The 25,854-nt window shown below is 52.9% G+C and overlaps 2 protein-coding genes across 5 annotated transcripts; both read right to left on the bottom strand.

Moving 5' to 3' along the window:
• Positions 1-323: 323 nt before the first annotated feature.
• On the bottom strand, positions 324-5,283 carry VGF (VGF nerve growth factor inducible). 4 transcript variants are annotated; one of them, XM_074328365.1, is made up of 4 exons: positions 5,120-5,283; positions 4,911-4,988; positions 3,152-3,367; positions 324-2,655 (listed from the first exon to the last, which is right to left on the bottom strand). In XM_074328365.1, the coding sequence occupies exon 4, from the start codon at positions 2,633-2,635 to the stop codon at positions 800-802; it is 1,836 nt and encodes a 611-aa protein (XP_074184466.1). In that variant the 5' UTR covers positions 2,636-2,655; positions 3,152-3,367; positions 4,911-4,988; positions 5,120-5,283; the 3' UTR covers positions 324-799. The 4 variants fall into 4 exon arrangements, with proteins under 4 accessions (XP_074184466.1, XP_019608252.2, XP_074184467.1 ...); XM_019752693.2 differs by having other exon boundaries at positions 3,152-3,370; XM_074328366.1 differs by having other exon boundaries at positions 5,129-5,281.
• A 3,088-nt stretch (positions 5,284-8,371) lies between these two features.
• Positions 8,372-16,546, bottom strand: NAT16 (N-acetyltransferase 16 (putative)). Its single transcript, XM_019752702.2, has 4 exons — positions 15,975-16,546; positions 12,041-12,440; positions 11,080-11,304; positions 8,372-10,433 (listed from the first exon to the last, which is right to left on the bottom strand). Exons 2-4 carry the CDS (start codon positions 12,434-12,436, stop codon positions 9,861-9,863), a joined length of 1,194 nt encoding a protein of 397 aa, XP_019608261.2. The 5' UTR covers positions 12,437-12,440; positions 15,975-16,546; the 3' UTR covers positions 8,372-9,860.
• Positions 16,547-25,854: the final 9,308 nt, after the last annotated feature.

A 25,854-nucleotide genomic window follows, 5' to 3' on the forward strand; every position in this document is an offset into this window, starting at 1 on the left:
GCCCCAAAATCACTGAAAGAAGAGCCTCCTAGGTGGCTCAGAGCTGTGGTTCCTAATCTACTTTGCATCTCTGTCAAGCCCTGGGAACCCGTGACTAACCATCACCACCTCCAAGCTGGAAGTGGAATCAGGGGTTTCCTAATGGATGTGAGCCTATTCTACGCGCCCCCCCCCCCCACACACACACCAATACGGTTTAAAGTGCTTACACCACTCAACCCTCACTTTTGAGGAGTGTTGTGTCTGGCGTTTCCCTCACCGCCCCTTGGGAAGGACCACACAGGCCCAAGGGGACGGGTGAATAACCGAAAACAAAGTCCTAATAAAATAGTCACTTTTATTTCTTAGCAAAACTATTTCCTCCGTGAAGGGTATTTACAACAGAGAAGGGAAAGAAGGGAAAAATTCACAGCGATCGGGAGAGGGTAGAGAGGCTTTTGAGAGGCCCAAAGGCCGGGAGACAGACACAACTGGAACTGCTTTTTCCGGTTTCGGACGGGGACGTCCCTAGAGGGACTAAGAGGGGACAGCGCCCCGCGGGGGAAAGGAACTCGCACAAACCACCCGACCGCCTAGGCTGGCCCCAGCAGGAGCGGCTCTCAGCATACGAGTGTGTTTGTGGAGTTCCGGCCTCGGACCTAAGAAGTCTGACAGGTCCCGGCACAACCCGGGGGCGGGGCGGGGGACCGAGGGTGGGGGCGGAACGCATGCAAACACCCAGAGTGGGGAGGAGCGACACGGAGGGGGTGACAGTGCGCGCGGCGGCGGCGGCGGCGCGCGAGGGCGGAGCCCGGGCAGGTCACGGGCGCCGGAGCAGCACGTGCTCGATGTAATTCTCCAGCTCCTCCTGCTCCTGCAGCCGGCGCTCCTCCGCCTCCGCCTCCTGCGCGCGCTGTGCCTGGGCCTCCCCGCCCGGATAGTGGCGCGAAGGCGGCAGGGCGTGGTGGTAGTGGCGGCGGCGCGAGACAGCGGGAGGCTGCAGGGTCCGCGGCCGGATGTAGTTGGGAAAAGGGTGGTAGGGCCCCGGGGGAAACACCTCATCCTCCTCCCGATCCCAGGGCGGGAGCACCTCGTTCCAGTCGGGCAGCTCGTCTCGAGCGGGGGCGGGGGGCGGGGGCTGCGGGGAGCGGACGTGAGTGGGGGCGGGGGCAACCCGGGGTGGCGGCACAGGCTCTGGAGGGGCGTTCTTCTTCCGTTTCCGCTTCTCCTCCACCTCCTCGATGATGCTGACCACGTCGTCCGCTGGCAGGTGGAGTTTGGTGGACAGCTCAATGAGGCTGTCGATCGTCTGCGGGTCCATCTCTTCGTCGTCGTCCTCCTCACCGCCCTCCTCAGCCCCCTCAGACTCCTTCCGATGGTGGCCAGGCGTCTCCTCCTGGGAGCGCTTATCCTCGGCTCCAGCTTCACTGTCCTCCTCCTCAGCGAACAGTAGCGCGTTCTGCCGCGCCCTCTCTGCCTCCTCCGCCTCCGCCTCCGCCTCCGCCGCCTCCTCATCTTCTTCTCCCACCCTCTCCTCCCCGCCTCGTCTCTCTTGCTCCGCCTCCTCCTCCTCCCTCTCGCTCTCTCGCTCCTCCTGCTGCAGCCCCCGACCCCCAAGGCCGCGCTGCCGGGTCCCGCCCTGCAGCAAATACTGGAGCAGCAAGTCCGAAGCGAGGTCCGCCAGCCGCTCTTCTTGCGCCGCGGCCTGCCTAGTGGCTTCCGCCTGTCGGCGCCCGGCCTCCACCTGTGCCAGCCCTTGCTGTAGAAGGCGCTCCCCCGCCTTGGAGCCGCCCAGGAGTGAGCTCTCTGGCCGGCGCGCCTTGGGGAAGGGGGCGCCCAGGCTTTGGTACGCTTTGGACAAGGGTGCCAATGCCTCACCTAGGTGTGTTTTGGGGGAGGGCACTTTTTCCCCTAACTGGTGGGCTTCGGGAAGGGGGCCGCTCTCGGGCATATGAGCCTGGAATTGCGGGGAAGCCGGAGGTGGCAGGGGCGCGCGCTCGGGGACACGCGCCTGGAACTCTCCCCAGGAAGCACGCCACACGCGCTCCGGTCCGGGGCTCTCCAGGTTGACTCGGGTCAGCGTGTGCGTGCGAGTTTCCGTCTCTGCTGCCGCGGTCTCTTGCTGGCGCTTGGCGCTGCTGGGACTGAAATCTCGCAGTTCCTGGAGCAGGGAAGCCAGCGCCTCGAGCTCCTCTGAGGGGTCGTCCGCCTCGGGACCATTCTCCTGAGTTTGAGGGCGAGGTGGGGCCGCAGGCGCTTGGGTCTCTGGTGATGGGAGGCTGTGGGTCTGGCTGCGCACGGTCTCGGTCAACAGAGCTTCTGCTGCTTCTTCCGCTGGCTCCTGCTGAGAGCCGCCGGGTGCGGGGGGCGAGGCCGGGCGATCGAGTGCCTGCAGCAGCACCGCGGCCAGCGCCCGGGGATCCACGCCCTGGAAAAGCTCTCCCTCGTCCTGCGGCTCTGAATTTCGAGCGGCTCGGATCTCTGGGGCGCTACCACCCTTCGGCCCGAGCACTACGTCCCCAGCTATCGGCTCTTTATGCTCAGAGCTGAGGGGAGGTGGCTGTGTCTCGGGGCGCCCCGGGGGCGCTGCTCCCAGCCCCTCAATCAGTAGAAGGAAGCAGAAGAGGGCAGAAGCCTGCAACCTGAGCGATTTCATGACCAGTGTACTGTCGGAGACTGTGAAAATAGAAAGAGTCAAAGAAAGGATTTCTGTAAGAATTTTCTGCTTTCTGATTCTGTATTCCCTTCCCCCACCTTTAACCAGGAAATCCGGGCTTCCCTGATCCCCCTAATCTTACATAGAAGAGGGACATTTAGAAGCAAAGGAGGAAGATTTTGTGCCGATCTCTAGTGTCGTGTAAATGGGAAATGCCCTCAACCCTCGCACCCACGGTGCCTCCTCGCCTCCTTCTCTGAGCCATTTCATTGCCAGCGCCCACGTACTAAGCAGCAAGGATAAGGGGAAAATCTCTGCTCCCTCCCCACAGGACTCCCCGGATGGTGCGTGGGCGACTTCAGCAGCAAGAGAAAAGCGGCGACTTCCTCATTTACCAGGGACCCTTACGGAGGGGGCTCCCCGCTGTGTTTTTAACACCCCCATCCGGAAGGAGAGAGACCCCTCCCTCATGCCCACAGCTACGAAGGGTTTGAGGGACGGATAGAGGCTATTTACCAGTTGGTGTCACGACGCGGGAGGTGGAGAGGAGGGTCGAGGCGGGGTGGGGAGAGGGGAAGATCAGGTCGCGTCCGCCTCGGCAACGAGCGGTGACTGGGATACGAGCGATGGTGGAGGTCTGGCGTCTAGTGGGCTGGGCTCAGCTGGGTCCGCGCAGCTCCGGGCGGCTCGCTTGCTCCGTCTTCAGCACGCTGGACAGCGCCCGCGCCTCTCCTGCTTTATAAAGGGGAGCGCGCGGGGTCACGTGGGCTCTCCCCGCCCCACTGACGTCAGTGTTCATTCATGGGGAAGCGGGCGGGCGCCTAGAGGCGGGAGGATGCCCAGCTATTGGAGAATGCGGTCCTCTCCCGGCACGCGCCTGCGCGTTGGGGTCCTTGGCTGGAGGGGCGTGCGCTAGCGAGCACCGAGGGAATGAATGAATGAATGAATGAAATGCCGAGGCGGGAGGGGTTGGGGGCTTTGAATGAATGAAGGAGGGACGAGGAGAAAAGGATGAATGAGTGAATGCAGGAATGAATGGAAAGGTGGATGCTGAGGCGCGGGAAGGCAGGAGGGTGGGTTACAGAGCAACTTGCAGCGGCGGGGATCTGTGTTGCGGAATGGATTAGGATGGGGTCACTCCCAGGTCTGACAGCACCAGGGAAGGAGGAGGACAAGGATTCCAAAACCATGGGGGAAGGGGCAGGCTCCTCATCCGCCGACCTCACGGTCCGTGGGGAACACACCCAAGGACGGCGTGAACCTGAGAAAGGAGGGACGGACCTGCCCTCCTGCAGGCGCTCTCCGCGGATCCGCGGTGCGGGATGCCGGCCCTGGGCTGGGGCAGATAGGTGAATTTTGCGGTTTTAATAATCCCACCGAAAAGGGACCAAGTCGGAAGAGAAAGGGAAAAGACTGAGGATCTGTGTACCTCTGTGTCGTGTTTATTCACCCTCAGCGCGTATCTGGAGAAAAAGGTGTGTCTGTCCTTCTGTCCAGCTGACTGTACCTTATGTCGGCGCCCCCTTTGTGCCCCTTTTCAGCCCACCTCTCCCCACCCTCCTACTGCTTCTTTTCCTCTCGTGGTTTCCCCCCTAAAGGACGTTTGGAGGGCAAGAGCAGACCAGGTGGGGAGGGGGTTGCGCAGGTGGGGGGGTGACTCAATTCCAGCTCTCCACCGCTAAAAGGGAAGGTATGGACGCGATGCGGGGGAGGGGGACGGCGTGCAACGTCAGAGATCGCCCCTTAATTCCACCAGACCCCTCGTCCGTATCTCCTGCCAGAAGGGTTGGGGCTGGGGGCTTGGACAGCTAGAGGTTCCGGGGGGTTGGGGGCGATGACGCACAGATTGCGCAGAGAATCCATCAGCGAGCCGGGGCCAGTGAAGGGAGACCATCTGTGGGCGGGGGTGCGGAGGGGGGACGGAAATGAGGAGGGGGCAGGGGAGAGGGGAGAGAGCCAAGGGGAGCAGCCACTGCAGGAATGAAGGGGAGGGAGGGAGGGGGGCTGCGGTACAGACAGAGCTGTGCGGGGGCGTGGGCAGGGAAAGGGGGGAGTGACAATGACACACACCAGACACAAGAACCGCGGGCACAGGGATGCCCGTGGGCACATGCAAGTCACCCGTGCCATAAGACTCTGGAAATCAGGATCAGGGTTGACTGTCAGGGGCTCAGAGACTCTTTCAGAGCCAATGCTCACCCCCCTCCTCATCTCTTCCTAGCACTGACCCTCATTTTCCTCTCTCTGACACACACACACTCACTCACTCACTCACGTGTTTTCCCTCTACAGCCAACAGTAGCTTCTCGGTTCCATCAGTGGTTCGACTTTCCCAGAAGAAAGACCATCAGCTCTGCGGGGAAAGAGGTGGGGAGGAGTAGAGAGAGGAAAGAGAGAAGAGAAGGCGGCAGGAGAGGAGGAAGGAAGGAAGGAAGGAATCTGGAACAGGTAGAAGGAACAGGCTAAAGGAGAAAAAAATAATACCCAAAAAACCTGAGAGCCAAGTTGACTGTGGAGATGCCAAGAAGAGGAGGGAGACGAGGGGGCAGCAGAACCCATGGCAGTGCCTCACCCCCAACCCCACACACAGCAATCTAGGACCTCTCCCTGCTCCTCGGTGCTCCCCTTGTTCCTCTTCCTTTCTCTCCGCATCTCCCCTTTATCTTCTCAGCCTGGTTACTGGAAGCAGTGGAATGGGGAGGGGGTCACGTTACCTTCCTGAGGAGGATGAATCAGAGAGTTGGTTCAGACATCTGGAGAGGGGGAGGGGAAGCTATCCAAGAGAGAAGAAAGGGGGAGGGAGCAAGGTGGGGAGACTGAGAGGCTGACGAGGCTCAGAGACCAAGTGTGAGATGAAGAGAGACAGGCACCTAGAGAAATAGCCCTGAGGGTGATGTATGTGCACACGCACCTCTGTGTGCATATACGTGTGTGTGTACAGAGGTTAATGAAATATGGGAGGAAAGAAAAGAAAGGGAGTTAGGGGAAACAATTGTATATTTCATCAGAGAGTATTCCAACTGGCATGGTAGTATTCCAATTTAAGTATGTAGTCTTTTCCAACCTGTGTTTTTGCCTGTTTCCAAGTGTCTGTCTGTGTGTAAGTGTGTGTGAGTTTTGACCCCTTCTGAGTGCCCATATACCTGTGCAGTTAAGAGTCTACGTGCATCTGCTGGTGTCTGAAAAGTGTGCCTGGCTTGGTGTGTCAATAGTGTGTGTGTGTGTGTGTGTACACGTGTGTCTTTGTGCATTTCTCTGGGTCCTTCCATGACTGTTGGTGTATGTTAGAGGTTATGTGGACTTCTATGTGCCTTTGATCTTTTCTGCCTGCCCCCCCATTCACCTTTTTCTCTAGATTTGTGCCTCAGTATCCAAGCCACTCATCTGCAGCCCCCAAGTTCAGGTCCTTGACCCTTGTTTTCAGAGTGTTCTCCCATTTCTACATCTTTCCGAATTCGCCATTCCTTCCTTTCTCCACTCTAGCCCAGAAACCTAGGAGAGCATCTCAGAAATTGACATTTCAAGAGTCTCAGTCGTCAAGGGGTGGGGGAGGGGAGCAGCAATATGGAAGCCCTGGGCGCCAACAGCAATAGGTTTGGTGATTCTGTGATCTGGATCTTGACCCACCCACCCTTGTCTGCATGGACTCTGAATCTCGGGGTCTGTTCTGCCTCTCTCCTTTCCAGTTCCCTACTTGGGTCAGTTTATTCACACACACTCTACCTCTTGGAGATTTACTGTGTCCTTCATACCCTCCTGCCTCTAGGGGCTTTTGGGGAAGAAAAAAATAACTGGTCAGGGGACAGGTTCATGGGATCCGAGACAGTGGGAGATGACAGGAAAGAAAGAGAAATGGAGAGACAGAGCTGGAAAAGGCAAAGCTGAGATGGGGACCTCGAGGGGACGGCTGATGTTTGCTCTGAGTTGTTTGTATAAATCCATCTCTCATCGTCTTTGTTTGTGAATCTCCCATACTCTCCAGTAGGGTAGCAGAAGAAGGTGGGTCCAGCAGAGTAGTGATCCAAGCTGAAGATTTGGAAAACCAGGGGAGGGGGCAGAGCATTGGGTCTTTTCCTTGAGAAAGTTTGGGAGAGAAAGAGAGAGCAGGGTCTTGGGACCCACCCACAGCTCACCGTCCCCCCACTTCCCTCCCTTCCCCCAACCGGTGACTCACCTCTGCAGCCTTTCATTGCGTCAGCAATGGGGGTGGGGGAAAGGCAGGGAGGGGGCACTATATAAGAGGGGTAGGGGTCTCCATTTTGAAGTGAAAGAAGGTGCTGAGGGTCCCCCTGCAAACAGCTATTAGAATCCATTATTGCCCTATCCCCTGTCCACTCCAGTTCAGTAGGGTGGGGTGACCTGGGAAGGGGACTGGGAGAAGGCTGGGGGCCACTGTCATGTCTGGGAATTGTAAGTATTAGGAAGGGAGTGCTCACCCTGATTTTCAATCCTGGGGTCCCATTCCCTCTTACCCCTACCCATTCCTGAGTGGGGGAGGGGAGAGCCGGGGGAGGGCAAAGCTGCAGAGATGAGTCACCAAGAAAGGGAGAGCGAGACAGAGATGAGGAGAGACATAAAGAGAGACAGCTACTGGAGAGACCGAGCAAGGAAAACACACACGCCATGAAGGTGGTATCCACAAACTAATGATAGAAAGGAAATTGTTTACTTCCATAATCCTGAACCAACCTCCTCCAACATCCACCTGTCACACACGCACAACACACTATCATTCAGAGTTCCACTGATATTCTGAGACACACCCATTTTCACCAACACAATGTCACACCTAGCCTAGCAGGGTCACTGAGACCCATGCTGAAGATGTGACCAGGGTAATGGGGATTCGCGTTGAAAGCCCTCATTCCTTTTACATGGGATGAAGGAATGTGACTTCAAAAATCCAAGACGCGGATCAAGGACTCAGAGGCTACGCCTTGCACACGCGACGACACACGCAAGGTCTCCTGCCTCCTCATCCACACGTACATAGCAACATATCAGCATCGTCCTCATCAAAAACACAGTTGGAGTACCTGATAATGGGGTACACCAGCCATGTTATCCCGAACACATCCCACCCAGACACCCCTGACTCGTACACACATGTACGGAAACGCAGACACACAAAGACGCCCAGGGACACACTCACACGGACGGAAACCACCTTGCGCTGCCTCGCCCGCGTCCGCGCACGTCCTGGCGCCCCCGCGTGTTACTTTTCGGCATCGCAGTCTCCGCGGCTCCGGAGCTCCGCTCCCGGGGGGCGGCGCCCAGGCTACCTCCACTCCTCCCCCTTCTGCTCGTTGCCCACCAAAGAATGGGGAAATCGAGAGCGCTGGCCACGAGAGTCGAGAGCTGGAAGTTAGACGCCTGGACCGCAGGGTTGAGGGAGGCTGGTCCTGGATGCCAAGGGGAACTTGGGGGAAGAGCCCTTAGAATTTGGACAGCAGCCTACTCTCTGGTCCAGGGGAAAGCGAAGCTGGGGGGAGTCAGGGTTCCGCGCTGCTGCCTGCCTCGCTTCTGAGCAATCGCTTCTTTCTGCTGCTTGGCTGGGGTGGGGGTGGAGGCGCGCAAGGGCCAGCAGCCTTCCCCTGCTCCCCTCCAGGAAGTCATTAGCCCCATTGCCACAGGGCTTAGAGATCCTCTCTGATACAGGCTGCTGGGGAAGGGGGAGGATAACGCGTCTTATGCCTCCCCACTGAGAAGAAGTGAAACAGACACACAGGGTGGGCTAAGGGTACATTTTATTGCAACACAGACAAGGTTGAAGTGACAGGGATGGTGGCAGCATGGCCAGGCACCGGAGGCAGCAGAGGCAGAGCAGCACAGCAGGAAAGCTGGGAACATTGGTGAAGCAGCGGCTGTGTTCTTTGCCCACCTCCCATCTCCTGGCTCCCTCCTCTGCCCACGTCTTGTATTCCATCCCGAGCGAACCCTGTGTTTGCTGTCAAAGAACCCTTCCCAACTGTCCATTGTCCAACAAGATGTTCAAGTTACCACCATCATGCAGTGAGTTTCTGAGGCAAGCTTTGGGCTTGGGACCTAGGTTCTAGTCCTTGCGAGGTTCCCAGCTACTGCGAGTGACTGGGAAGTCACTTTGATTTTTCTAAGCCTCTGCTTCCTTTCTCTGTGGTAGAAGTGAAGACCCAGTGTAGGAGACAGCACTGTGTAAATGCAGCTGTTACTACTTGCATTTAAATAGAAGACTGTCAGAGTCCAAAAAGCATAAAGGAATCAGAGGAAGGGAGGAGTGTCCAGAAATATCTGGAAGCGGGGATTAGTTTCACTAGAAGGCAGCCTGGTTAGAATCAGGAGACAGTCGCACACCGGTTGAGGGACCTGCCCTCCATTGCACCAAACTCTCCGAGCCAAACCCCTTGGTTCATGCCACTGGTTGGAGGCATCCGGAGGGGGCCTGCGAGGTAGCAACACTGTGCAAAATTGGAGGAAACGGCAGTCAGAGGGGACAGGCTCAGGAAGGTGCATCATGAGTGTAAACAGAGGGCCAAAGGGGGTGGCGTTATAAATCTATTTCATTTACTGGGTCTCTCTCCCTATTGCACACAGGGTGGGTGATGAAGAGTTCATGATGAAGGGGAATAAAGAGGCAGAAACACCAGCAATGAGTAGCTAAGTGTCCGGGAAGTCAAGGGAGGAGGAGGAGGAGGTGGACACAGAGAGGATTGAGAGGACACTGAACCAGAGACACAGGAGGCTGAGAGGGCATGGAGGAGGGGAGCACGGGGCAAGCTCTGAGGGCTTGAAAAAGAGCAGGAGGGAGAAATGTAATAGGTATTGGGCAGCTGTGCTCCTGACCGTGCTGGGCATTGCATCTGTGTCTGCTCGCTTCCACCCACGAGGAGGCAGAAGGGAAAGGCCAGGAAGGGCAGAGTTCACTCCCAGGCTAAGGCAACAGATAGGGAAAGGCTCTGTGAAGGAACCGGTCCTTTGGTGGGGAAGGGGAAAGGATGGATAATAGCAGTGCAAGGGGCTCCCCCAAACCTGGTGATTCAGATCAGGCCGTGGGCAACTAGAAGGGGCGCTAGAAGCAAGATGACAGAGAGAGACAGGGGGGAAAAGGAAAGGGAGGGGTGGATATCAGGTAAGGGGAGGCGGCAGAGCAAAGGGCAGAGGGAGGAGGTGGAGTTTGCAAATGGGGGCGGGATCTGGGGAAGGGGCCTTTTGTAACACGCTCCTTCTTTCTCCTCAGATAGTAGAGGCCTCAGATGTCGGCCTCCAGCAGGTACTGTTCAGTGTAACCCTTGACCAGCTCGAGCCCCAAGCCGGCCTGGCAGAAATCAGCCAGTTGTGACCACAACTGGGGCGCCAGGAAGAGCTGGCACATGACGTTAAGGCCAGCGAGGCCCGGGGCCTGGCGCTGCAGGTGCCACAGAAGCTGGCTCTGCACTTGCGCGCTGTCGCAGCCGAAGGCGTCGATGTTGAGGTAGCACCAAGTGCCATCTCCGCCATGCGGGATGGGGAAGGGGCGCGTGCACAGCGTGAGCACGCGCGGGCGCGCACGGCTGTCCACGCACCACTCCAGGCCCTTGGCCGCCAGCAGGCGCAGGTTGCTCTCCCTCGGCTGGTAGGGCTGCCAGTCCTGGATGATGGTCCCACCCGGAAGCACGTCACGCTGTACGGAGGGCGACAGCAGGAGGCGTGCTACGTCGCCGCCGGCCTCCGACAGGGCCTCAGTGGGCAGCGGTGAGAAGGTGCCGGTGGCCCGCAGTGCAGACAGCCGCGCGCCCAGCCCGGCCAGCAGCGCCGATGCGTTGAATCGGACCAAAAGGATGCCCTGCGGGGGGCACGAGTGAGCGCAGGACGGGCGGTGGGAGGGCTGGCGAGCCCACCGCCTCTCGGTATCTTCACTCCCACATTCACACCCACGGTCTTCCCACTTAGGCCCCACAGGACAGATCGTGCGGAGCCGGATGGAGTGGAATATGTGAAAGTCTGGGTCCCCGAGGATAGTATGGAGGAACCAGGGGCAAATCCTCCGAATAGAAGAGTTGGGGGTCAGTGTGGAGTAGCCATGGAACTGGGGGTGTGGGCCCCTGGGTCTCCGAGGGAAGTGGAAGCAGATGAGTTGGTTGGATGGGGGAGGACGGAAGGGAAGGAAGAAGGCTCAGATTAAGATGTTTGGGTTCCTGAAGGGAGTCAGGATCGACGTAGGGGAGGCAGGGTCACCAGAGTCCGACTCCTGGCCACATCAGCCGCCCGGACTAAGGGCTGAGGCTTGACCGGGGGGATTGGGAGCTGTGTGACTTCCCCTGAGCAAAAGGGCCTGGGTAAGGACTGGGAGTCCCAGGGCAGGGCTCACGCGCACCGCACTCAGTAGAGCCGTCAGTGAAAGAAAACCGATGACAGGCTGGGCCTGGGGGAGGACGCCCAGAGGCCAGAGGGGACAGGACGGGCCATCCGGCCCCCCTTGTCCTTCTCACCTGCTTGGTGATTAGGCGGTATTTCTTCAGCTCCTGGGGGCCCAACTGGTCGTCCCGGGTCAGCCGTACTACCTTGACCCCCGGGTGCTGTCGCTTGACCAGCTGCAAGCAGAAGCGCTGCAGCAGCCCGGCCACGCCCTTGCCACGCTCCCAAGGCGCCACGCGCAGCCCCTCCACCAGAGCCGTCTCCCCGGCGTCGATCACGTGCACCGACTCCAGCGCGATCTGCAGACCGAGGCCGTTAGGGGACCCCTTTCCCGCCTAGGCCCCTTTCCGCTCACAAGGTTTGCCTCTTCCCACGCTGGGCGCTCCTTCGTCACCACCCTGGGAGCCAGGCTAGATCTGGGGCCTGCCCAGGGAGCTCTCCTCAGCACTTGGGTCTCGGATTCCAGGGCCGATCATTCGCCGGGGTTGCTTCCACCTCTTGAGATGCTGCGGCTCCTGGTGCACCAGGTCCCTGACCGCTCGCCACGCCTCCTTTCCTTGGCTCCACCCCCTGATACCTACTACGCCTCTTCCTCTTAGCTCCGCCCCGAGCTCATCTCAGAGCTGGTCCCACTCACTACAGCATCCAGGCCCTTTGTGCAAGGATTCAGTTTACTAAGAGGTCCTGGCTCCACTCTACCTGCTCCCACCTCCAGCCTATCTCCACTTACCTGCTTCCCTCTTTTTGGGCTCCTGCCCTCTGAAAGTCGTCAAATAGATCCTCAAATACTGAAACTCACCAGTCCCTCCCGTTCCTCTGCTATTCTGAGTTCTACACGTCCCCACCCCACCCTCACTGGCTGGGCCCCTAGATCCGTAAGCCCTACTCTTTGGTTCCGAAGCCAACTCTATATCCTCAGCAACCAGGTGAGGGCTGGGGAAGAGGCTCGCTTCCTCTCTTTCCTAAGATCCAGGAACCAAAACGTGGCTTCACCTTTTTTCACTTGGGCCCCTCCCCCCCCACACACGTTCTCACCACTCCTCCATTGCGCTTGGCCAGCACCACAGTGCGGTTGGGATCCCGGAGCCAGCTGTGGTAGCGGCTGGGAAGGTAGTCGAGGCCCCCGTAGATGTCCCCAGAGATGGCCAGCACCTCCTCAAACTCCTGTTCTGTGGCCACCACGAAGTCCAACTGTTCGGCCTCAGGCCTGGATCCGGACCTGGGCTTGGACCCCAAGGAGTTGGCCTTGGCCTCAGGCCCTGACTCAGCCCCCGGGGTCTTGTCTTCAGCCTCAAGCGCTGATCCAGACTTGGCCATGGTTCTGGCCTCCTGTAGCCAGGTCTCTGAGAGTGGCTCCTCATCTGGCTCAGGCTCTTTTTTGGCCTTAAGGACCTCTGAGGTGGCTATGCCACAGCTAGCTTCCAGCTTCATTACCCTGCAGTAAAGAGAGAACCCAGCATCCAGGTCAGAGCCCACTGTTTCCACATCTGGCCCCCTACACACAAACAGTCCCCACAACCCCTTCTTACACAAACACCGCTTTTCTTCTTGTCTCCACTCAGCCCCTGGGAATAGAGGGCCTCCAGCTCCCCACCTCCCACCAGCTCCCAGCACTCCCAGTCCTACCCTGCTCCACTCTACCGGAATGTCCCTCAACACTCACAAACTCAGGACCCCGTGAGCTCCCCTGCAGTTCCAGTCAGCCCAAGGACTCAAAGGAAAGGTGTGGTGGGCGATAAATAATGGAGGGACACTCCCTCAAGGGACCCACCACCTCTCTGCAAGAACAACATGAGAATGAAATTCTCATCAACCTCCAGTCCCCCTGCTGAGGGTTTGGGAGGGTGGGGGGAGAGCAGAGGATTCAACTCCTCCACTTTCCTGCCACTGTCACTTATCATTCCAGGGCAAAGGGAGGGGATTGTAGACCCCAGATCTCCTTTACGTTGCTGCCCCAGTGCCCTCCACCCTCGACACACATATTCAAACATAAACCAAAGAGCGGACAGATGGACAACTCCATTAGAAAATTTGAAGCCGCCACTCCCAGGCTCATCAAAACCATCCACTCCTTTCTTGAGTCTGTTCCCTTCTCCTTAGGGAGATTTGGCTCCACTCCCAGGTAAGACGATCATTTTGAAAAGGATTCTGTTGGAGCTCCAGCAAACAAAATGTCCATCAAGGTCATACCCCCTCCCCATTTTCCTCCTCTCCAAGGATGGAGTCCCTCCTCTTCTCCCTTCTCTCTCTCCTCCTCCTCCTCTTCTTTTAAAATTTGTTCCTGTAATCCTTGCCCCATTATCTCTCATACAGGGATTTCTCTGCCCTTCCCATTCCTCGAAGACTCCTTTTGGGGTCAGTCCCCTGTGGATCTGGCACCACTTTGGTCTCTGGCTTTTCTCTTTTCCCTGCTCACAGGCAGGGCCAAAGAGAAAGCCCCCGCCCGAAGTCCTGATGACTCCTTATTGCCAGACCTCACTCCTCCAGACCAAATCAACCAATCAAATCCTCCTAATCTCTCTGTCAGTCAGTTATAATTCTCCCCTCACATAACCTACATTAAACATCATTAACCAACATCGCAGGGGGCACACATACCAGCTACTTTGTGAAGGGTGATATTGGCTTAGTTGAATTTCTTTTTTAAACAAGAGCATGACCTAGGCTTGGGAGGGGCACCCAGAGGTGGTTTAGGGATGTTTTTAGCTTCCATACGATAAATGTGGCTTACACAAACAGAGTGCTTGCTGTACAAACAAGCTTCAAAACATGAACACCATCTTCCTCATTCTTTTCAATCTGATACCAATGCCTAAGGCTCTCCCAGATAAGCCAGCTGAGGTAAGACAACTCGGACCAGTATCATCAGAGGCACAGGCTCAGAGGACCTCAGAGCCGCTGCTAGGTCCATTAGAGACCACCAAGTTCAACCCATTCCTTTCACATAAGGAAATCAAGGCCAAAGATGGTTAAGATCTTACCTAAAGCGACGCAGCTTGGGCAGAGCCAGGCTAAAAGTTAAGTTTGCCTGGTTCCTAGGCCAGAGGGAGAGACATCTTTTTTTGTGTATCTGGATCTCCAAACCCAGGCTGAAGAGCAAGGATGGGAATTACTGAATCTTTGGCAGGAGTCAGAGGTCTCAAGTGCTAAGGGCTAAGCTGACTCAGAACCAGAGATAGAGTTTTGGGAGGAACCCCCATTGTCTTCCCCTCACTGTCAGCAATTTCCAGACCAACAACAAGCTCAGGCATCAGACTCCTTGCACCAGTCTCTGGGAATGATGGGTCCTAGAGATGAGCAGGTTAACTTGTGGCTCCCATCTGCATCTCCAGGCAACCTCACCAGCTGTTGTTCTGGGTCCCTGGAAAATACAAGCTGGTAGTTCAGGGGTAACTCCAGCAATTCCCCACTGCCTCCAAAGGGAGCAGATGTGAGCAACTTGTAGACTGGAACACATCCAACAAATCTGACATTAGGCTCTTATTTCCCTCCCTTGCTTTCAAGATGGGGAGACTATTTCCATAGGTGTCTCTATAACATCTCAGATACCGTTGTTTGTAAGGGGAGGCGGAGAGGCAGGGAGTTCCCAGGGTCACAGGGAAGAAGAGTTTGCCAATTCTTCCCCCAGCTTTTCTTCCCAGGCAGTCCTCTACTCTTATTCTTTTTGGGGGGACACAAAGGTTCCAAGGTCCTTAAACTCTGTGGGAGGTGGGTGCTGGAAACAAAACAGGTCAGGGGTTCGGGGCCAAGCCAAAGTTACTGGCCATTTCTCCCAATCCTTGCTGCACACCCCCATCACTTTCAACGTGACACCCTCCAACCTGGCTTCTTGAACTATAACTCCTGTAAAGTGTCTAGGCAGAGGCAGCCCTGTTCATCCAGGGCACTGTGGGAAATGTAGTTCAGATGTCTGGACCAAGCTCTGGGATGAGGGGCAGCATTTCCCTTGCATCCATATGCCCACATCGTTGTATCCGTTCTTTCAATCTCATAAATATGAATGATCACTCTGGGGAGACCGGGACGATTGGAGCCATCGCCGGGGATGCTGGGAGCCCACCCCCACGCCACTTCCACCGCACCCCACACACCTGAAATACTGAGGTCGCAGCTTTTCGGAGCTGAAAGAGGGAGGAGAGGGAGCAGAGAGGCGGAGACAAAGAGACGGCAGCTACACAAAGCGCCCAAAGAAGAGAGCCAAAAGGACGAGAAGGAAAGCCGAAAGGAGACAAAGGCGGACAAGGAGATTCCTGGCGGGAGAGGGTGGGAGAGGGGAGCGCCAGGAGGCACAGATACCGAATCACAGACATGATACCTCGTGACTTAGAGCTCAGCGGATGCCAAAAAAAGTCCGAACACTGCACCCCAGCCCCAGGGAGACCATAAATAGAAAGCAGCGTGACACACCCCCCTTCACCCTGGGTGTGTGGTAGGGGAAGGGGTCAAGGCAAAGAGAAAGCCAGAAAAGAGGCTGGAAGAGAACAGAGACCTCGAGATGAGAGGAAGGGAGACAAGATGAAGTGGGGCAGAGGCAAGGGATGAGGAAGGCGGACCAACGAGTAGGAGCGAGGGGGTCCCCCAGAGGGCCACAGCCAGAGGATGGAGACTGTACTGGAGTGTCTTCGCGGGTCTTCCCTCAGCCCCCTTCGTGGAATGGGATTGGGGGAAGCAGGCAGGAGGGAGACTCCGAAGGAAGCTATCTAACTTCGCAGGGGTCCCCCTAGCCTCCAAATCCTGGGGACAGGTGGGAGCAAAAGGGCGACGGGGTGGGAGAGGGACGATGGGAGAGCGCATCTAAACACCTGAGGCGAAGTCACGGTCTTAGTTGTCTAGGTCACAGGACTGGAGGGTTTGGACCTTAGGGGGCGCAGCGGCTTTCTTCCCCGGGAGTACGATGGCCTCTGCCGTCCCCATTCCGCGGTGGAGGAGCACGCAGCCCCCAGCCCCCCAGTCCTCGCAGCTCCCTTACCTTGCCGGAGTCGGAGCCAGGGCCGGGATGCTGAGAAGCAGAGCTAAGCAGCCAAGGAGACAGCGAACTCTGCCGAGAAGTGGTCACTTCGGAGCCCCGAGGGTCAAATTCGGGCGACGCGCGGGGACTGCATGGGTTCAGACTCGGAGTTCGAACGAGCAGGTGGGGTCTGCGCCGCAGCTCAGTGCGGCCCGCGGGCTCCAGCGCTCAGCGGTTCTGAGTTCGGGCGGTGAGTGTAGCTCCGGAGGCGAAGCGCGGCTGGGCCCAGGCGTGCGACTCCGAGGGGCGGAGACCCCAGCGACGCGGAGGAAACACGGCATGGATCTGGAGCGGACTCAAGTCCGGCCGGGGGCTGGCGGGGGCGGGGGTAGGGTTGCAGTAGAGAGGAGCGGTAGTCGCAGGCGGTGCGGTACCCGCGGCAGGCGCAGCTGGATGGCCGAGTTATACGGGCGAGACTCCGCCCCTTGTCCCGAGGGGGAGCGGCGCTGAGGGTGACAAGTGTCTCGGGTTTTGGTGGAGTGGGTGATTGCTGGCTTAGCTGTCGTCCGGTGACCCCAGCACCTCGGTCTGCGAGTCCCTACAGCGCCGCAGTCCCCCTCTTCCAGGGCCACCCCCGAACGTAATCCGCCCCCTCTCCAACCTCAGGCCAACTAGGCAAGAGCGACTGGAAACCGATGCCGAGTCGACGGCCCTAGGGACCAGGTCGGAGAAACTGATAGAGGAAATTGGAAACCGGTGAAGATCGGAAGCGGAGAGACACCCAGAGACAGAAACAGAGAGACTGAAAGGAGCGAAGCGAGGCCGACACGGGTCAGACGGGCCACCATTCCCCGGGGTCGCAGCGCAGCCTTGTGACCTGGCGGCACAGGCCGGCTCAGCTCCCACTCAGCCGCTCATTCCTCACAGGCCATCAGGCAACAAGCCCCCCGCGTGGTAGCACTCAGGAAGAAGGACTTCCAGGAACACCCGTGTGCGCCAAGCACACGCACGCAGAGCTCTGTGCACACGCACAGGCCGCGGATCTGTGCACACAAGGGAGCCGCACTCCGTGCCAAGCCGGATGGGTGGAGGAGAGAGAGGTGGGAGCAAAAGCAAAGTGTGGCCCTGGAACCCGAGTGGGTAAAGCACTGCCCCTGACTCTAATAAGCTTGTGGCCAAACCTCTTAACTCCTGAGGGCTCCCCTACCCCCATAAAGTGAGATAAATACTCCTGTAAAGAGCCAGGAAAGTGATGGATGCCAAAGGTCTTTAGTAACTTAAAGCACTGCGGGGAATATTAAGGTTTGCTGAGGATGGGACCCCTTCGCTGTCTTCTTCCAGGGTCTGCCCAGCTCCCATGCTCCCCACTTCCCACCAAAGTTGATCCCTCACCTGTCGCATTCCATTTTTTATACTGTCCAAGGTGATAACTCCATAAGCTGGTAAACTGATCCCATTGGCTGTGCTAATATGATAAGAGAGGATCGTGTTCCTGGACTACAACCCAAGTGAGTAAAGGGATGAGAGTCATCTCTTGAATGTAGACCCACTAGGCCAATGAGTAACCGAGAAGTCACTCAACTTTTTTATTATAGGACTTCCCCCTCGTTGCTGATTTTTGAAACTGCTAACACAGGGCACATCTCACAAAGCTGAGTTAAGGTGGAATGTGCTCAATTGTGGGAAAACACCTCAAAAAGGTAAAGGTGTTGGAGGAAGAAGTCACTAACGGCAGAAAGGAGATGCAATCACATTCTAATCCCTCCCCTTTTACCAGAAACTTCCTTTTCTTTTCTTTCATTAGAAGCTCTTGGATTGGTCCAACATTCACCAACTTCCAATTCTCTCAATCAGACTTAATTTCCCCAAAGTTTCATGTCCAAGTCACTCAGAGTAAGATGTCACTGCTCATTGGGCCTATCAAAAGCCATCTTTTTCTAAAACCATCGTGCTCAGACTTCTCCATCCTGACTGCCCTAGAGGATAGGGCCAGTGGTAGTAAGAAATTGAAAGATAACTCTCCCAGCAAGAAAGAGCAAGAGGCATTTAGCATCCTTAAGCGATCGAAGGATTCAGGGAGGTAGGCCATCACTCTGTGCTACATTCTTTGAAATGGACCAAGGTCAAGGCCAGTTGGGGATGGGAGAGAGATCTGCTAGTTGAAAGGTGAGAGCCTGGCTTCTCAGACCTGTGTTCCAGAGCCACTGTGTAACCCCTACTGGTGGTGATATATGTGTGAGCCACAGAACCACCTAGAAAGTTGATAAGGCACTGTGGTTTAATCCTTCACAACACTGTAGGATGAATGGAACTGTTTAGTTGCTTTACAAATGAAGAAAGTGGGTCCTAAGAGGTTCCATGACTTGGACTAGGTCCCATAGTTGGCAAGGGACGCTGTCAAGTACTCTGACTACCAACTCAGACCCTACTGACCACTCACCCGTCAGAGGTCAAATTTACCTTGTGAAAACACTTTGCAAAGTATAAAGCATGAAGCAGATGTCAGTACTATTAATGCTGGAGATTTCCAGTAGTCACTCTGAATTTTGTAAACACTGTCTTGTACCTTGGAGTTCTGAGTATTTGCTTTGACCCTCATGCTGGGCTTGTTTATTTGGGCCTTTTATTTGCGCAAGCCTATTTTTTGTCTTCCCTCTGAGCCAAGTATGCCTTACTGTCAGCAGAGTGGTACCCTTGGTCCCTATCATTTCAGCTGGGCCCATCCTTTACTTCAGGACCCTCCCCATCTGCCTCTTCCTTTCCCACCCTTCCCCCACAACAGACCACCTTGGATCTTCTTCCCAGGCGTTCTGAACACCTCTGCATCTGGGATTCTGGGTGACTAGGACTTCCTCCTCCAGATTTGTGAGTTTTGAGTGTTTTCTTCTCTGATCCATCTCCTTCCAAGGCTTAGTCCCCTGCCCTCTCCCTGATACAGTGACCTCTCCTCTACTTGGGCAATTCCTTAATGTACGAGTCAGGTCTTGACTTTCCAAGATGTCTCCAGCTATCTATGGAACATCTGCATTTGGATGAGGGTAGGAAAGATACAGAAGTGCTTTACAGGAACTGATCTGGATACCTCAGATGCTTTATGTCATGCAACCTTCACGTCAAGCTCATTTTGCTGATAGGATCATTTGCAAAGATCCAAGGGTTGAATTGGTCCAAAGTCCCAGAGCCAGTGAGCTCCTAAAAGCCTTACTTGGAATTATAGCACTGAAAAGAATCAGATCACCCCAGAAGGCAAAATGTCCCAGATGCCACACACTCACTGGTGACTCATCGATTCCTCATCTGTAAAGAGGGCATAGCACCTAACTTCCAGTAAGGACTGAATAAGATAATGTTTGTAAAGTGCCTAGCATAGCATAGAAATTCAATGAATGGTAGGTCGCTGTTATGATTTAGCCATCTGGAGCAGCAATTTCCCAATGGGGTGCATTATATGAGATGTGCTCAAAAAATACAGTGAATGTTCAAACTGAAAAAAATTTTTTTTACAGTAAAAGATACTTTGCCATTAATATCCCTCAAAATACTCCCCCTCGCTTCGAACACACTTATACCATCATTCTTGCCACTTTCTGAAGCAGTTCTAGAAGTCCTCTTTTGTGAGTGTCTTAATTGTGCTGTCATGGCTGCCTCGATGTACTGAATCAATTCAAAACATATACTTTTCATGGTCATTTTGACTTTGGGGAAGAGCTAGAAGTTGCATGGTGCCAGATCCGGTGAATAAGGTGGATGAGGACACGCCGTAATGTTTTTATTTGACAGAAATTGCTGTACCAGAAGCGATGTGTGACATGGAACTTTTCTGTTGCGGTCACAAAATACGGTGAATGCTGCTGCCGAGTGCCGTCCAACAGAATGGCAGGGATCTTCAATATGGGAAGTGGCGCCTTGAACCTCAGTAACAGTGTGTGACAAGTTTCAACTTGTTTGGTGCAGTCAGTTGGGTGTGAACTACGGTTGAGAGAAGGTGTGTTTTCAAATGTGCTGTAAATCATCCTCCATCATGACAATGCTCCATGTCACACATCGCTTCTGGTATACGGCAATTTCTGTCAAATAAAAACATTACGGTGTGTCCTCATCCACCTTATTCACCGGATCTGGCACCTTGTGACTTCTGCCTCTTCCCCAAAGTCAAAATGATTCAGGACATCGAGGCAGGCATGACAACGTAACTAAAGACACTCACGAAAGAGGACTTCCAGAACTGCTTCAGAAAGTGGTCAGAATGATGGGATAAATGTGTTCGAAGCGAGGGGGAGTATTTTAAGGGGGATTAATGGCAATGCGTCTTTTACTGTAATAAATTTTTAAAAATTTAAACATTCATCATATTGTTTGATCACACCTTGTAGCTTGTACACTGGAATTCAGACGTAACTGAAGCCTCTCTTGTTTATTCTCCTTCCAGGACTGTCAGACTCTAAACTCCATGAATCAGGGGATACAAAGACAGAAAACCATTGAGCTTGACCATGGTTAACATCATAGTTATCGTTATATAAGTGTCTTTGATACTTAGTTCAGGTCTTGGCACATAGTAGGTACTTAATAAATGTGTAATGAATTAATGAATTATTTCAATCTATTTCTGCAGTTGGATAGAGTGAAACCGGACTGAATATTTATCAAAGGTCACCCAATTGGGTAGCCCTCAAAACCAGACTCCTGGTATACTAACCCCAAACCAATATGCAGCCCAAACTTAGTTTCATTTCTAAAGGTTAGGTGTGACTACTGTGCTTACAAGTACAATTTCATATCTTCTCTCCCCCAGCCAACAGATTCCTCTCTATAATCCCCATAAATCAACTCTGGCTATAATGTCTGTTCATTTGTTAAGCAAGCATTAGTGTCATCTTCTATGGGTCTAGCTGATTCCACTTCTGCTCTCAATGTAGCGGCCATCAAAAAAACCCAAACATTTTTACTCTGGAGAATATCTAACATACACAAACATAGAACAGTGCTGTATAATGAAGCCCCATTAGCCTATTATCAGCTTCAACTCATAACTAATATACCACAGGCTACTTCCCATCTTTCCTAATATTTTGAAACACATTTTTGAAACAAATTTTAGACATCATAACATTTCATTGGTGACTATTTCAGTAAATCATTTAAATATCATTACCACATTGATATGGACTGAATTATGCCATCTTCCCAATGCATATGTTGAAGCCCTAATGCCTACAGTGACTGTATTTGGAGATAGGGGCTTTAGGAAGGTAATTAAGGTTAAATGAGGTTGCTAGGGTAGGACCCAAAGCCTATAGGATTAGTGTCTTTATAGAAGAAGGACCAGAGATATCTCTCTCTCTCCATGCACACACAGAGGGGAAGGCCTGTGAGGAGGCAGAGAGAAGGTGGCTGTCTATAAGCCAGAAAGATTGTCTCACTGCTGACAACTTGATCATAGACGTTTAGCCTCCAGAAGTGGTATTTTGTTACATCAGCCTGAGCAGACTAAAACACATACCTAAAATAATTTCTCTCCCCATTGCACCCCCCCATCACTCACTGTGGGGCAAGCCAGCTGCCTAGTCTTGAGAAATTCAGGTAGCTCAAGTGGGAGAAACCCACTTGACAAAGAACCGAGGTCTAAATCCAATCCTCAGAAATGCAGGCCTGTCAACACACGTGAATGAACTTGGAAGTGGATCCTTTAACCCCAGCGGAGCCTTCAGATACTGTCATCCTAGTCTATAGCTTGACTGCAATTTGATAACCTTAGGCCAGAATCTCCCAGCTAAGCCTCTCTCTCAGAAACTGTGTGATAATAAATGTTTATCACTGTAAGCTGGTTGGTTTTGGGGTAATTTGTTATAAATTCATCAAGACGTAACTGATACAATTGACATATATTTTAAGTTTCTTTTATTCTATAAGTTTCCCTTCCATCTTTCTCTTTTGCAATTTATTGAAAAAAAATGAATCTTGGTCCTGTAAATGTCCGCACCATCTGTCTTCTGCTGATTACACCTCCATGATGATTTTTACTATATTCCTCTCTCCTCTATTTGTTCTGTAGTCTGTAGATCTACCTGTCTTGTCCAATATGGCAGCCATCAGCCACGCATGACTATTGGGCACTTGAAATGTATCAACACAACTGAGGAACTGAGCTTTTTATTTCGTTAACTTTGAATTATAGTAATTTAAATTTTAAAACAGATATAATTGATTCAGTTATTGGAAAACTTTTAAGTAGGCTCAGAACAATGTTTTCAATTAGGAATCTACTTTTCACGTGTGAATTTTATAAACTCTAAATATGGATCAAGCATTTCTAATGGGTGTTTAGCGTCTAACTTGAAATATGTCCTATCTGTAAAATACAAACCGGATTTCAAAGACAGTCCAAAAAGAAAGTACGTAAACTATTTCATTACTATTTTTATATTGATTACATATTAAAATAATATTTTGGACATATTGGGCTAAATAAAACATTAAAATTAATTCCATTGGTTTTGTTTTACCTTTTAAAAGTAGTTACCACTAGAAAAGTTTAAATTATATATGTGGCTCACGTTAAATTTCTTGCTAAAAGTCAGGTTGTACTTTTTTGGACAGACTGTTTCATAGGTGATGCTGCATTCTTCCATTAAAGGCTCAGATCTGATTATCTTGTTCAATCTTATCAGACATGGATGCTCAAAACTTTAATCAGTTATCAGGGTTTGCAAAGTGGTGCTATTCTTATTCTGTCATTCTGGGTTTTTATTTTTGTTTTTTTTTTGCTTGCTGGAATACCTATGAAAGGAAACTTGTTCGCCTCTACTATGATTACTCTGAGGCATAGTTTGTGAAGGAAAGAGGATAAATGCTTTAAAATTTCCCTTTATTTGTGAATTTTCAAGATAATGAGTTGGTTCCCCAGCATCCTTTAATGATGATCAGCTATTATTTTTAGAGCCATTAAGAACTCCTGGATTTTAAACCTGTTTCATGTGGTGTGAGCCAATGCAGTTATCGTCCTTATTGATGCTCAAGTTATTCAGCTTTTGGGGTAAACTGGGGTTTTAAAACGACACAGAAGGGTCATGATAGATCTTTGGGAAGAGCTACAGGGATGCAGGAGAAGAGATGTGGGAACCAGCCTGGCAGATGGGCAAATCAAGGGAGGTGTGGTATCCAGGAAGTGGAACCTGAAATGAGTCTTAAAAATTCCCCTCCACATGATAAAGAAAAGCAGGGTCCTTCCAGTGGGAGGGAACAGCCTGAGCAAGGCCCAAAGTTGAGAAACAGCCTGCTTTGCAACAACAAGCAGCTCTGGGTTGCACCCATCCTGTAGGCAGGGAATGAAACGGGGAGGGTTTTAAGCAAGAGACAGTCAAATTTGCCTTATGAGTAGAAGCCGCCCTCTGGTGGCCACGTGGAGGATGGCATAGAGGGAAGAAGCCCTAGGAGGAGGTGACAAGCTGAGCTCCTAAGGCTTCTTTAATTCATAGTGTAAGTCTTCATAGTCACTCTTCCAGATCACGAGCAGAAATCATGCAGCGTTGGGGCTTATTATGCAACTACACGGGATGAGAAATTGTAGAGGGAAGCTCCTTAATGGCTCTTTACTGTGGGGCTCAGGCCTCTTGAAAATAGAATAGAGTTTTCAGGGCAACGGAGAGATCCATCTTCTACCTGTGTACTTAGCACGTGCACTTTTCCAAAGAGAAGATCCCCTGGCAAATGCTGGCCACCACCACATGGAGCATTTTTTTTCTAATTTGCACAAAGACCACCTCTAGGTAGATGCAGCCTCCAGGCACAAGCAGACGGTGCTTTAGTGTGAATTTTTAAAAAGCACCTGTTGTAGGTTGAATTGTATTTTCCCCAAAAGTATGTTGAAGTCCTAACCCCTAGTAGCTGTGAAAGTGACCTTATTTCAAAATAGGTTCTTTGCAGATGGAATCAAGTTAAGATTAGGTCACACTGAGTAAGAGTAGGTCCTAACCAAATATGACTGGTATCCTATAAGAAGAGAGAAATTTGGACACAGACACAGGGGGAGAATGCCACTTGACAACAAAGGCAGAGATTGGGGTGATGCAGCTGCAACCCAAGGATTGATGACCAACCCCAGGAACTAGAAGAGGGAAGGAAGGATTTGTCTCCTACAGATTTCAGAGGGAGCAGGGCCCTGCCAACACCTTGATTTGACCTCCAGAATGGTGAGACAATAAATTGTTGTTGTTTTAAGTCTCCAAGTGAGTGATACTTTGTTATGGCAGCCCTAGGACTCAAATTTAGCGTCCTTTCTTTCCATGATGGACACAGCCCTACTTCCAGCTCTGTGAAGGAAGCCCCCATTCACTCCCACCCCCAGCTGGGTATCTGGTGCAGGGCACAACCTACAAACCACATGGCTGATTTCCTCGGCACTGGGTCTCTTGGACTCACTTCATTTGTTTCAGCACTCACCATGCGCCAGGCATCATGACCACCATGACACAGTGAAAATGCACAAACCCACAGACACACTTCCTGGCCTCAATACTGGTATTTAATAATATGAGATGAGAAATATTGAACAAGCTATACGTTGGTGAAACAAAACAATGGTTTGCATAACGTGACGGTTCGTATAATATCATCATATAATGTAATTCTTGTGATGTGGTTAGGCAAAAATTTTGTGGAAAAGAGGTGGGTGAGATAATAGTGACAATGGCTAACATTTATGAAGCATCCCAGCACGCACCGTGTGAAACACTTTACATTCTCGTCTCATTTAAAGCTCAGAGTGATGACCTTGGTGGAAGGGACTAAGGCTTAGAGAAGTCATTTGAGTCCACCAGGGTCTATACCTATTAAGTGCTAAATACTGGAATTGAGCTGAAACTTGATGGTAGGAGTTCTAAGGATGGTGGGCAGAACTCTGGTTAGGAAGGGAGCAAATTAAGGATGAATGGGAAACGGGGCTGGCTGGGCTCTGGTTGTGGGGTTCCTCGAATGCTTGCTGAGGAGTTCACACCTTCTAATGGTGAGGATCTAGTGACAGTGAGTAGGAAGAAGGACGTGATGAAAACAGTACTTTAAGAAAGAGCATGAGAATGCATTAGATGGAAAATGAGAGGCAAGACCTCTGATTTCTGAGGAGTGTTCCCAGAGGGACTCCATGGGAGGGAGGGGGGCATGGAGTAAGGAAAGAAGCTAAAAACCACTTAGAAAGAAAATAGAAGAGTCCAGAAAGTATGACTTGGGTTCTGGAAGATAGGGAGAGAGGAAGGAGACAAGGGTGATTCTGGCATCTCCAGTGTGTACCTGAGCAGGGATAACCTCTGGTGGACGCAGGCAGTTCAGGATATGGAGCTCACTGGATACACAGACACCATGTTCTGCCTGTAGATAGATTGACTTTTCAGAGCCAGAGGGATGAGCAGGTGGGGAGCACGCACAGGGCTGGAGCTTGGGAGGAAGGACCAGCAGAAGGACTGCAGAGGAGCCCACCTCTGAGAGGTGATGGCCAGGGTCCCAAAGCACATTAGGGTTCTTTGTGCATGGGTGGAGGGTGAATGGGATGGCGCAGGATTCTCACTGTCTGGTCTGGATCTTCTGAAACAGTTACAATGATGCCTCACCTGCCCGAACCTCCTCTGGCCTGCTGGGTTGACTCCTCTACCAGTTCTGAGGGCTCCTCCCTGCCCCAGCCCTCTGCAGTGCTGGCCTTTTCCCTCTTTCTCCAAAAAAACTTCTAGATGGTTCCTCCTGCTGCATCGTGGCTGAGTGGGAACCCACCCAGGAGAGAAATTCAAGGGTAGAGAGTGGTGGGAAGCCAGTGGATGACAGTTTTCCTCAAGCTAAACAAAGACCTCTGTCTGTGCAGTTGTCCCACGAGGGTGCGTGCGTCTCATTCACGTCTCAGAATAACTCTGTGTAT

This window comes from Rhinolophus sinicus, linkage group LG03 (assembly GCF_036562045.2).
Source record: "Rhinolophus sinicus isolate RSC01 linkage group LG03, ASM3656204v1, whole genome shotgun sequence".
NCBI lineage: Eukaryota > Metazoa > Chordata > Mammalia > Chiroptera > Rhinolophidae > Rhinolophus > Rhinolophus sinicus.